The following is a 12,771-nucleotide window of genomic DNA, read 5'->3' as shown; positions in this document are numbered from 1 at the left end:
GTGTGAAGGCCAAGACCTTCTCGCCCAAGCTCCCATTATACAGCACCCAGAGGACCTCCCTTTGAAAGGGGACCCTCCCTGACAAGGAGAGCTACTAAGCGGTCATCAGGTGAAATTACAACACATTTAAAGATCTTTGTCTTGCCTGCGATTTTTGGAGCTGAGGAACTGTATTTTATAAGCTGGGCCCCCAGGTCGGGAGGTGAGATCAGATCACAGTGAAGGTCCGGCGAACAGTACTGGTCGTTCAGTTACTTTTCCTTCAGTCAGTAAGCTGCAGTCCTTCTTTTTGGAACTGGTCACTGAGGCCAGGATTAGTGTTTGGGTTTTTTTTGTTTTTTTGTTTGTTTGTTTTGATTCAGGGTCTCACTTTGTAACCTTCCCCGGCCTTGAATTCACTGGCTCCTCTTGCCCCTGCTTCCCAGGTGCTGGGATTGAAGGCAGCCACTAGCACAACTTCGTGGATTTGGCAGATTTTTCATGTGGGAATGGCCACAAAAAGTTGACCCTGGGGTTTTCTTTGTTTCCCTATCTTTGAATTTTAAGTTTGGAGCTGGGCAGTGGTGGCGCACGACTTTAATCCCAGCACTTGGGAGGCAGGCGGATTTCTGAGTTCGAGGCCAGCCTGGTCTACAGAGTGAGTTCCAGGACAGCCAGGGCTATACAGAGAAACCCTGTCTCAAAAAGAAAAAAAAAGTTTGTGCCTCATTTTTTTTTTTAAATTATGTATGTGAACACACTGTCTTCAGACACACCAGACAAGAGCATCGGATCCCATTACAGATGGTTGTGAGCCACCATGTGGTTGCTGGGAACTGAACTCAGGATCAGTCAGTGCTCTTAACCCCCATCTCTCCATCTCAAAGTTTGTGCCCCTTACCATCCAGACCCGTCTAACTTCCCAGACAAGTCTCCCAGCCTGTAGCTTCCTGCTTCATCTAGGTTGGCTGGGAAGGGGGTCTTGGCCATCCACCTTCCAGGGAAGGCCATCAGGTTCTCTCCGCTTGTTTGCCAAGCCAGTTACTCAACTACCTTCCTCCACTTCTTAAAAACTAATAAGGGGTTTTAAGTGGCCCAGGGTGTTCTCAACCTTGCTGTGTAGCTGGGATGACAGTTATAAGGTGTGGGGGGTTGACCCGGAGCCTTGTGCTGAAGGAGCTCTGTCCCCAGCCTGATCTCTGACCATTACAATGTCCCTGAATCACAGTCTCACCGTGGGAATAGCTCAGAGCCTGAGCTCAGGTACCGTGCTGTGCTGGTTTGAATACAGTTGGCCCAAGGAGTGGCACTATTAGGAAGTGTGGCCTTGTTGGAGAAAGTGTCACTGGAGGGGCGGGCTTTGAGAGACCCTCCATCTAGCTGCCTGGAGACAGTCTTCTAGCTGACTTCTGATCAAGATGTAAACTCTCAGCTCCTCCGGCACCATGCCTGCCTAGATGCTCTCATGATTCTTGCCTTGATGATAATGGACTGAACCTCTGAACCTTTAAGCCAGCCCCAGTTAAATGTTGTGCTTAGAAGAGTTGTGTTGGTCATGGTGTCTGTTCACAGCAATAAAACCCCAACTAGACAAGAGTTGTACTCACAGAGCTGTGTGTGCCCAGGCTACCCCACACCTTATTCTGCCTCAGGCTTAGCAGTGTGGGAAGGCAGAGGCTTCACTCACTGAATGGCTCCAGCCACCCTCCCTTCCCATTCTCCTGCTTTAGCATGTTGAGGTGCTGGAATGCCAGGCCTGCACCACCAGGCCTAGGGTTTCTTGGTGGTTTTTTTTTTTTTTTCAAAGACTTATGTTTATGAGTATGTAGCTTCCATGTCTGTTCATCATGTGTGTGCCTGATGCCCACGAAGGCCAGAGGATATGAGACCCTTTGGGACTTACTGGAGCCATTGTGTAGATGCTGGGAATCGAACCTGGGTCCTTTGAGGCCAGCCTGGCTATATAAGACAGAAGAAGTTCTGCTCTAGTCAGGTATGGTTGCTATAGGGCCCTGAATACTGATTTAAAGCATTAAAGCTGAGAGTGACTTATTGGACCAGCTGCAGAGAACACAGTGTGCAGTTTCTGTCCAGAAAGACTTCAGTGTAAGAAGGACTTCTGCTTGCCATTAAAGACTCTCCCAGATGTGCAAATGTTGGGAGCTGAGGAGATCCTCAAGCCGGGGAAGCTGTGAGAAGGGAGCCAGGCGACCGAGGTGTAACAAGGTTTAATGCTGCACCCATCAAGGGAGCCCCAGTGTCCATCGATGCAGAAGCTCCCCAGCCATGCAGACTTCCTCAGTGTCCGGCCATCAGCATCCTCCACAGGACTGAGCTGTTTGTGAGGCCTCAGCATGTGATACCTGGGGGAGGGGACAAAGGGTGAGCTAAGCACACCAAGAGCCAGCTCAGGCAGCCCAGTGCCTCTGAGCTCTGGGAGTGATGCCAGCGGTGGCACACTACACGGGCTCTGTCTATAAGATGGAGTGAGAGTGTTGGGGAAGCAATTGGTAGGGAAGAAATGAGTTCCATCCACCCCCAAAAGACATGCAAGAAGCCAGGTGGCTGGCTGGCCTGTCTAGCCAATCCACGAGCTCCTGGTTCAGCAAGAGACCTGTATGATGGATCTGGAGAGCTGACACAGCAGTAAAGCGGTTCTTGCAGAGGACCTAGGTTCAGTTCCCAGCAACCACACCCAGCAATCATCACCAGTGACTTCAGATCTGATGCCCCCTTATGGCCCCTATGAGCGCGCGCGCACACACACACACACACACACACACACACATGCACGCACATGCAGATGCACACACAAATCTTAAAACACAAAGTAGACAAGCTAGAGAGATGGCCTGCTATGAAAGGAACAAGAGCTGAGTTCAAATCTCCAGTAGCACATAAAAGCCAAGCATGGCTATATACACCTAGAGTCCCAGCACTCTGGGGAAGGCAACAAGAGACAGGCAGAGCCCAGGAAGCTGCTGGCTAGCCAGAAGCATGCCAAATCGGCAAGTTTCTGGTTCAGTGAGAGATCTTATTTCAAGGTGATAGTAGAGACAGAGAGAGGAAGGCTCCCCACCTCGGTCTCTGGTCCCCATATGTGTGCATGCACATTCATACATGCACACACACGCATACATGTACACACACATGCACACACATACATACATGCACACACATGCCCACACACACACACACATACATGCACACGCATACATGCACACACATGTGCACACACATACACACACATGCACACACATGCATACACGCATGCACACACATGCATACATGCACACACATGTACACACACATGCACACAAGCATACATTCACACACATACATACATGCACACACATGCACACACATACATGCGTGCACACATGCATACATGCACACACATGTGCACACACACATACATGTGCACACACACACACACACACACAAGTTGGATGGTCTAAATAGGACTGTTATTCTGGGCAACAAGCTACCAACATTAGCAAAATAGCCAGTTTGGTGTGGTTTGATGGGGACACACAGTGTTGCATGCCTTCAGCATGCAATGTATCCCGAGTGGCAAGGGATGACTTCAGCTCCCTCATCTGTACAATGGGGTGTCTGCATCCTACCCAGGACTTGGGTATCTTACTACAGCTGACAATAGCTCTCCAGTACCAGCTCCATGAGCAAGGCTGCTGGCCAGCCCAGCAGCTAAAGGAGTGTCCAGAATCAGAACCCTGGGCTTGGGGGAAGTCACAGGAATCCCTCCCTGCTCAAGGTCCAGTCCAGCCCAGAATCCCCAACCACAGCAGTCATGGCAACACTCAGACTTACCATTGAGGCCTGTGTTGGGGAGGGGCTGCCTAATCGTCCTTCTTAAACTTGCCATTGATGTAAGGCACCCAGTCCAGGATCAGCCGCCAGTCGGTGGCCCACACCAGTCCCACGGCACCTACAGTGCCCCACATGCTGGCCGTGGGGATCCTGGCAGGACAGAGAGAGGCTGTGAGACTCTGCTGGTGACTTGCCCTTTGAGAACCTTCTTCCATCATACCCCATGCTGCTGTCAGTCAAGGGCCCACAGTGCTCCCTTCACCTTACACAGCAGGAGGCCCTGCTTAACCCCTACTATAGCACTTGGGAGGCTGAGGCAGGAGGATGGCCGAGTTCAAGACAGCCAGGACTACACAGAGAAACTCTCTCAAAACAACTACAAACAAAACAAAACCAGCCCAAGCTACAGACTGAGATCCTACCTCAAAAATCAAAATATGGTTGTGAGGCATGGCGTTCACACCTATAACCCCAGCACGCGGCAGGCAAAGGCAGGCTGGTCTCTCAGAGCTGGAGGCCAGCTCAGTGAGAAAAGGGCCCTTCTACCAAGCCTGTCATCATCACTGGGACTGCGGGAGGTAACCCACACTTTCAAGCTACCATCTGGCATCCATGTGCCACTGTGGCTGGCACTGGTGCCAACAAACACACATACATGACATATAAAATACAGCACATACACATATAAAATACAACACACACACGACATACAAAATACAACACATACATGACATATAAAATACAGCATACACACATAAAATACAACACACATGCATGATATACAAAATACAATACACACACGACATACAAAATACAACACATAGATACATGACATAAAATACAACACGCATGACATATAAAAACCAGGGTGGAGGATAGGCAGTGGCTGTGGCTCAGTGGGTAGAGAGTTTGTCTGACATACATGAAGCCCTGGCTTCCATCCCAAGCACCACATGAACCAAGTGTGGTAGTTCATAAGTTCAAGGCCATCTCTGGCCACACAGCAAGTTAGAAGCCTGCCAGCGCTCCATGAGACCTACATGAAAATAAAACTGAAGAGAGCTTGAGGCAAGTATTGGGAACTGAAAGCCAGATCCAATGGCCCGGCCACGCTGGGCCTGAGTCCCTGACTCTCAGCACAAGCGTTACCTTTTGCCTGGAGTTTTTAAGAGACAAGACTCAGTATGCAGCTCAAGCCCACCTAGAACCTGTGATCTTCCTGCCTCAGCCTCCCAAACCTTTGGATGACAGGCATGCACTCTCAGGACCACTTGTTACACAGCATGTATAACCATGACAGTTGGTGCTTGGCTTCCGAAGAATGCATGTCTGTGAAACCCTCGTCTCAGTGAGTGGGACTTGGGGCTGATTCATCATAAGACCCTTCCCTTTTGGGCAACAGAACCAGGCTAATGGGTGTCCAACTCACCCACTGGTCTGTTTGCTTATGCCCAGTGGGACCATGTGGACAGTTTGTAGACAGCCCATGAACTTGAACTACACAGGGCACCGAGATACCAGCCACTGAGCTACACTGCCAAAACCTTACCTCTTCTGTTCCCTGCCAAGACACCCAGAGACTCACCCCCAAGCCTCACTCACACAAAGGTATCTCCCACAGGTGAGCCCTCTTCCTGGCCTCCCAGCAGGTAACTTCTGTCTGATCCATGCTGCCCTCCGCTGGGGAGCACTGATACCATACAGTCTACCCAGAGGGGTCAGGCATGACAGAGCTGTTCTCACTCAGTCAATGTCCGCTACCCTGACCTAGAAGTCACTATGTATCAGAGGCTGGCCATAAACGCCTGGTTCTCTTGCCTGCACGCCCAGTGCTGTGATGACAGGCATGGACCCTGAGAATTGCGTGAGACAATGGAAGTGTGACTTTGGGCCTCAAGTATTAATTTGTTAACTTTTGTAATATTCACACATTCTTGTTTTTGAAATGGAGGTCTCTTGTATCCAGGGCTGGCCTTAACTCCCTCAGCATCCTGCCTGCACTTCCTAAGTGCTAAATCTGCACCACCATGCCAGAAGCGTGCACAGTGCTGGGGACTGGAACCTAGAGCCTCAGGCATGCTAGATGACCGATTTACCCACTGACTCAGAGCTGTAGATTTGCACTCCTTGGTGACAGTCACTTAGAGGGCAGGGCGGAGGGTGTCATTTAGTGGTGTGAGCTCAGCAACCGTCTAAGGCCTGAGTCTCACTGTCAATACAAACGGCAAAAACGAAAATGGAATTAAAAATCAAAAAAGCTGGGAGGTAGTGGCTGGAGAGGGAGCCCCGTGGAAAGGGTCATTGCTCTTGCAGAAGACCCATGTCTCAAGCTCCAGGGGGTGCAACAACCATCTTCTGAACACCACAGGAACACATAAATCCATACAGATACATAGAATTTAAGAAACTAATTTAAGCTGGAGAAGATGGCTCTTTTCCCAGAGGACCCAGGTTCATTCCCCAGCACCCACATGCCTCACAACCATCTCGAGCTGTAGTGCCAGGGGAACTGATGCCCTCTCTTGGCCTATGCGGATACTGGGCACGTATATGGTACACAGACATGCATGCAAACAAAACACTCAGGTGATGGTGGGTGCCCGCTATTCTGGAGTTCAAGAAGTGTAAGTAGGATGATTGGTGGGAGTTCCCGACCAACTTAGGTTATAGAAACACTGTTTTTAAAAAAGGAGCATTAAAGACTGCAAAATCAACGCCAAAGGCCGAAAGTTGCTAGACTGAAAATCGGAGTTCCGAGCCGTAGGAGCCCAGAGTACCCACCCAGAGCCGCACAAGGCTACCCAGGTCGGGCTGGGGAAACTGAGGCTCGGAGGAGCTAAGACTTCTGATCTTCCATCTGTACTGTGTCCCGGAATACTTTGCCTGTCACAACCTCAGTTTCCCCCCAATCCCCAGAGCACACAGGTGGAATGGCGGGCGGCCTCCTCACCAGTTTTTGGCCAGTTCCCGGTAGCGCGGGCCTAGAAACCTGCTCAGCATCGCTACAGGGTTTCAATACTCAGGGTCACCCTGTTCCGCCGCCCTGGAGCACTACGCATGTACAGACATACAGCGCATGCGTAAGGGCAATCGGACCACCTTTTCCGGTGGCGGCGCCGAAGACTTTGACATCTACTTCCGGGGAGGGGAGAAAGCGGTTACTAGACCCGCCTCTGTCCTGCTTCTGAGGCAGAACTTCCAGCCGACTTGGTGCTGTGAGGCTCTGCGCCTGAGGTCGCAGTGCATCCCAGCGGTAGCTCCATGCACTCTGAGACAGTGGTGTGTGACTTTAAGCACATAATACTAATCTGATGATAACTTTAATAACATACATACTTTGGTGTTCTGAGATGGGGGGTCTCAGAATATCCAGGGCTGGCCGTGAGTTCCTCATACTCCTGCCTCCACCTCCTAAAGTGTAAGGCTGGGGGTAGGCAGGCAGTGCTGGGGCTGCACCCCAGAGCCTTGTGCACGCTAGAGAAGCGCTCTTCCCACTGAGCCGCAGCCCCACCTTTGATCGGTTTAAACCGGAGGAACTTGTGCACAGTCCCTGAAGGACCGCACCTTTGAATGCATTAGCGGTTGTCAGCGAGCCGCTGAGGGACTCTGGCCAAATGCAAGTGCCCTCCTAACTTCCATTTGCCCGATCTTTGCTATGGGACACCTTGGGTCCTCTTGTTTGGCGCACAGGCTGGCTCCCATTGGTTACGCTTTCTCTTAAGTCCCTGGTTGGCCTGATCTAGAATAGGAACGTTGTAACTTCTTCTCAGCTAACCCCCTAACCACACCCCTGACTGGTAGAAAGAAGGCGGGGCACATCCTCAGATACATATCCTCCCGAGGCATTTAAGCCAGGAGCCCAGAGGGAAGGTCTGTCCTTTGTTCCTCGGTCTTGAAGTGTCTCCTCTGGTTAGCTGGGTATCTGCGGAGCTCTGGACCCCACAGGTCCTATGGATGTAGGTTCAGTTCTGCCAGTGACCTTAGCCAAGATCCAGACCACAGAGTTGCGACCTCAGGGATGGGCCTTACCTACCACTTGGTTAGGGGTTCCATGCCCCCGGGATTGTGGTGCAAGGGATAGCCCTCAGGAGACCATGTCCTCTGGTAGACACAAAAGGATGTCGGGTGAAAAGACAGCTCAGTGGGTAAAGTGTGTGTCATACAAGCACGGGGACCATGTAAAAAGCCATGTATGGTGGACCACACTGGTAATCCCAGCACTAGGATGGCAGACACAGATCCAGTTTGACCAGAAGCCTGCTCAGAGATGTGGCTAGGGCCACTGAGTGTCTGCTCTTTCTAGCACCCACATGCCAGCTCCTGGCCACTTGTAACTCCATTTCTGGGCGATCTGATGCCCTCTTTTGGCATTGGAGTCTTCATACACATGGAACACAGATACATATACAGACAGAAACATCACACACACACACACACACACACACACACAAGCAAAGCTGGGTATGGTGGTCACGTGTTTAATGCTAGCACTTGGGAGGCTGACAGACCTAGAGCTTAGTTTACTATCAGCCTTGAGAGCCTAGCAAGCTACAAGCCAAACACACACAGTGCAATTTTTTTTTGTTTGTTTTTCGAGACAGGGTTTCTCTGTGTAGCCCTGGCTGTCCTGGAACTCACTCTGTAGACCAGGCTGGCCTCAAATTCAGAAATCCGCCTGCCTCTGCCTCCCAAGTGCTGGGATTAAAGGCGTGCGCCACCACCGCCCGGCTGATACAGTGCAATCTTATCTAGAACAAAAAACTCCGAATTAAGGTAGAGGGCCTCAGTGGCGAGGTGCCTGAGGACCCAACTTTGTAAAGAAAAGATGTAGTTACACCTGCGTGTAACTCCAGCTCCAGGAAATGGAGCCCAGGACTTCATGCATACATGCTAGGTGACCCCAGCTGAGATACCTGAGTCCATCTCCTTAGGATTGCAGCTGGGCAGGACCTGTGCACAGAGGTGGCCTAGGGAACCTTCAGGGACACAGGGACTCACAGCTACTTAGGCCCAGAACAGGTCAATTGCTTCTAGACATCCCAAAAGACAAGAAGTCTGGATGTGCCTGTGCTCCCCCTCCCTGTTTGCCACCAAAGCCAGGATACGGCAGGGCAGGCTTGTGCCCACCCTAGCTGTTCCTTCCATGGCTTCCAGAAGCGCCAGGTCCCCAGGTCAAAGCGCATAACAAACTGTTATCATGGTTCCGAACAAAATTTCCCTCATTGGAGATTTTTAAGGTCTTCAGAGAGAGTAGCTTGTGGGGACGGGGGTGAGCATGGAGCAGGTATGAACAGTGCTGCAGTGGGGTCCTTGTGGCCTCACCATGATCTGACCAAGAGACTAGGATGCCACTGAGATCTGAAACATGGGTGATGACACTTGGGAGGGGACGAAGGATCCAATCTACAGACTGAATGTAGAAGGCAGCTGTGGGGGCACAGGCATATGTGATGTACTCGGTGATGCAGCTTTACAGCTGGACCCACCCTAAACCTGAGCCACACCCTCGGGTGGCCGCCCTCATAAGAGGGCATGGAAAGAGGAAGCTTTTGCTTCTGCCTGCTTGCCCTCACACTCGCTGGCAGGTTCATCTACCCTGCTGCGAGGTACTCCCTCGCTGGTGTCAGAACCCTGTTCTTCAGAATTCCAGTGCAGACTGAAGACCAGCATTCCCTAAGAATCCTACAGGACTCCAGCACTGGATCAGGACTGCTGGGACACTGAGCAACTACAGGATTCTTGGAGACAGTTGCTGTTGAGAATACCCAGACCATGGCGTGTGAGCCCTTACCCACATATAAATGTGTATCTCTATATATTCATTCTAGCAATTGTTTCTTTAGAGGCCCCCTAATGCATGACACCCAAGTATTCAAGACCATGAAAAAAAAAAGAGTGTCCAACGGGAGCAACTAGACAGCCCATTTCGCATGAAGGGCAGAGGGCATGGTTTAGCCAAGAAGCACACACCTGGCACAGATAGGCCCTGGGTTCATGTGTAGTGGGAAGGGGAGGGGCATGAGGCATCCAGACCTGGTACCAGTCCTCAGGGTAAGGGTGACCCTTAGATCCACACTGGGTCTTTTGAATGCTACTTTAATAATCTTGTAGACCACGAAATATGACGCTAAATTCTAGAAACAGGAACAGACATGAGACTTTTATACAAAAATTTGTTGCTTACAAAACATACGGAAAAGAAAGCTAAGGAAAAAAAAAGACACGAAAGGCCTCGTTCTTGCTAACTTTTGTCTACATTACAAAAAAAAATCTGAAAACTAATGTTCCTTTATTCTCCTTTAAAAAAACGAAAAATGCTTAGGCACAATGTGCTGGCGGCTCTCAACTAGAAGCCAGTCCCAGGCCGTCCCTTGCCAGGGCACGGTCCAACTCTTCCATCTTACACAGTTAAGGCATCTTTTTTTTCCTTTCTGAAAAGTGAGCATGCTGCTTTGTTTCCAGTTCTGGTTAATCGAGAGGAAGAAACTCCCTTCAGCTTGGTTACTGGGGCCAAGACAGGTGGGCCGCTCAGTGCCACCTCCCACCCCCAGGCCCTGAGGCGTCCCTGGAGCCCTCCGCCCACGCCTCAACGGAGACCTGTCCCTCCAGGACCGTCCTGGGTGCACCCAGGGCAGAGATGCAGTGGTCCCTGGTCCAACGAAGACCCTGCGATGGCTCACAGGTGCCCGGTTGGGTTGTGGGCCTCACCCAGGCCCGGATGGGCGGCCGACAGTGCCAGCTGTGCATCTCCGACCACGCCAGACACCTTCTCCTCCTCCCGCCGCTTCAAGCAGGCTGCTTTGGGGTTCAGGTTGCGTTCTGAGGGAGTAGGGAAGGAGAGAGCAGTGGGAGACGGTCCTCAGATAGGGACAGAGAGGGATGGGCCTGTGCCGTGGCCACCTTGGCCAGCAGCAGCTGTGGATGGAACAGGAGGGGTGGGCGCGGCCTACCTCGCACCTGCTGCTCCAGGCCCAGGATAACCTGCACCGCCTGCTGCAGGATGAGCAGCTTGGTCTGCGCCTTATCCGACTTGAGGTGCAGCTGGCACATGCGGCCCAGCTCCCGGAAGGCCTCGTTAATGTCCCGCACACGCACCCGCTCCCGCGCGTTATTGGCCATGCGCCTCTCCCGGTCCCTCAGGTCCTTCTCCTCCAGGGACAGCACCTCATCTGTACTGCTGGGTCACAGCACCGAGCCTCCGTCAGCGGGGGCCGGGCCACTGCGTGCTATGTGTAACGTGTGAGGGTAGAAAGGGTGTCATGGCTGAAATGGAGGTGGCAGTGGTGTGGGTGTTGTGGTGGTGTCATGGGTGTCAGCCAATGTGCATGTAATGACAGCAGCTCTGCAGTGTGGACAACTGTGCCTTGTGCAGGTGACACAGCCCTATGGGCATCTGTGTGCCCTTGTATCATGTCTCCGGGAGGCCAGGTGGTCACTCTGGGAAGGACAAAGGCCTCACTGTCCCCCAGCACATGTAGAGAGAGGCAGAACCTTACAGGGCAATGGGGTCTCAGTTGTCCCTGTCCTTGGTGACTAGTTTCTTGCTGTCCCTGCTCATGGCTCAGGTAATAGATTCAGGGCTGTGCTGCCCTGCAGGGCAGAAGCTTGGACCCTGAGCCAGGGTTAATGGAAGCAAACAGCAAAGGTCTGAGGCAGTCACCTTAGCTGGGCCAGGAGCAGTGACTCCTAGGCTCAGGGACCTGTGATGGACACCTCTGACAGTGGCTCCAGATGACCAAACTCAAGGCTGAACACTGTCCCTGCCCATGGTCTCAGGCCGAGCCAGGCCCCTCCCCCATGTGCTCTCTGGCTCTGAGGCCTAGCACCACACTACTCATGTGTCCTGCTGCCCCTGAACCTATCAGATCCTTCTGGGTGGCAGTAGAGGCTCCAGACCTCAGGACAAGCGCACAGACCAAACTGCAGATGGGCACTGAAGGCTGTGTGCCCAGAGGACCTTCTCCTTCCTTTCAGTCCTGTATGGCCTGATGGGTCAGGCCCCTAGGTCACAGTGCGGTCAGCCCTTGTCCATAGGGCGGCAGGTGCGAGGTGACGGGCGGTGGGTGGCAAGCGAAGGCAGGGGACAGCCAGGGTAAAGAGGACAGCATGAAAGATAGACAGCAGATAGACAGACTTGGGAGACACAGGGTGGGCCGCGCACTCAGCCACCAGAGACCTTGGAGTCAAGGCGACAATGGGAGGCTGCAGGAGAGAAAGGGTTAAAGGCAGGCAGGCAGGCAGGCCAGGGTGAGTGCAGGTTAAGGAAGCAGCAGATCCATCCGGGCTGTGGTCCTCCCTCATTAGCTCTGGGGCAGGTGGATTAACTCCATCGGAAGGGGACAATGAGTCAGGGAGAAGATACTGTATGACAGGGAAGCCTTGTAAGTTGAACAATAATGGTGGCTTAAGACACCATCTAGCACCTCTGGGGTCTGGGGTAAGGCTGGGCTGGTGAGAGGCTGGGAATGGGGACAGTCTTGGTTGAAGTCCTCAAGTCAGTGAGGCCAGTGGCAGAGCCCACACCTGTCAGAGCCAGTCCTTAGAATCAGCAAAACAGGAGGTGAGTCAGTCAGCACTGGGGTCAGTGGGTTGAAGGATGGTCAGGGAGGGGACAGTTGGGATGCGGTCAGTTAATCTAGAGGGTGACCAGCAGAGGGAACAACCTGTGGGATAATACAGAGACAGAGTAGGTACAAGGGACAGCCGACACTGGAAGCAGCTGGTGTAGAAGAGAGTGGATGTGATATCATTCAGAGTGGATGGGGGCAGTCGGAGAGGATGGGGACAGTCGGAGAGGATGGGGACAGTCGGAGAGGATGGGGACAGTCTGAGAGGACGGGGACAGTCGGAGAGGACGGGGACAGTCTGAGAGGACGGGGACAGTCGGAGAGGACGGGGACAGTCTGAGAGGACGGGGACAGTCTGAGAGGACGGGGACAGTCTGAGAGGACGGGGACAGTC

General features: G+C 52.4%; 2 protein-coding genes across 9 annotated transcripts in view; both read right to left on the bottom strand.

Annotated features, from left to right (window-relative positions):
• Positions 1-2,189: 2,189 nt before the first annotated feature.
• LOC114624710 (cytochrome b-c1 complex subunit 10) lies at positions 2,190-6,890 on the bottom strand. Its single transcript, XM_028771773.1, has 3 exons — positions 6,761-6,890; positions 3,811-3,960; positions 2,190-2,342 (listed from the first exon to the last, which is right to left on the bottom strand). Exons 1-2 carry the CDS (start codon positions 6,808-6,810, stop codon positions 3,840-3,842), a joined length of 171 nt encoding a protein of 56 aa, XP_028627606.1. The 5' UTR covers positions 6,811-6,890; the 3' UTR covers positions 2,190-2,342; positions 3,811-3,839.
• A 3,002-nt stretch (positions 6,891-9,892) lies between these two features.
• The window catches only part of Tcf3 (transcription factor 3), a 29,493-nt gene continuing 26,614 nt past the window's right edge, over positions 9,893-12,771 (bottom strand). For 3 of the 8 annotated variants that reach the window (XM_028771550.1, XM_028771551.1, XM_028771552.1), the window contains exons 18-19: positions 10,761-10,987; positions 9,893-10,629 (exon numbers count right to left, since the gene is read on the bottom strand). In XM_028771550.1, coding sequence (XP_028627383.1) covers positions 10,487-10,629; positions 10,761-10,987 — 370 coding nt within the window. In that variant the 3' untranslated portion in view covers positions 9,893-10,486. The remainder of the gene's footprint in view (positions 10,630-10,760; positions 10,988-12,771) is intronic. The other 5 variants (XM_028771546.1, XM_028771547.1, XM_028771548.1 and 2 more) reach the window with 3 other exon arrangements.

Source organism: Grammomys surdaster, unplaced genomic scaffold (genome assembly GCF_004785775.1).
Source record: "Grammomys surdaster isolate TR1022 unplaced genomic scaffold, NIH_TR_1.0 209, whole genome shotgun sequence".
Taxonomy (NCBI): domain Eukaryota; kingdom Metazoa; phylum Chordata; class Mammalia; order Rodentia; family Muridae; genus Grammomys; species Grammomys surdaster.
Note: the sequence above shows the minus strand (reverse complement) of the source record. Positions and strands in the feature narration are given on the sequence as shown.

What these genes read in the sequence shown, in the direction of transcription:
- LOC114624710 (XM_028771773.1), bottom strand. Translation starts at nt 6,810, where the DNA reads ATGCTGAGCAGGTTTCTAGGCCCGCGCTACCGGGAACTGGCCAAAAAC. An exon ending in CGGGAACTGGCCAAAAACTG is followed by an intron (nt 3,961 to 6,760) that starts GTGAGGAGGCCG and finishes CTGTCCTGCCAG; the next exon opens with GATCCCCACGGCCAGCATGT.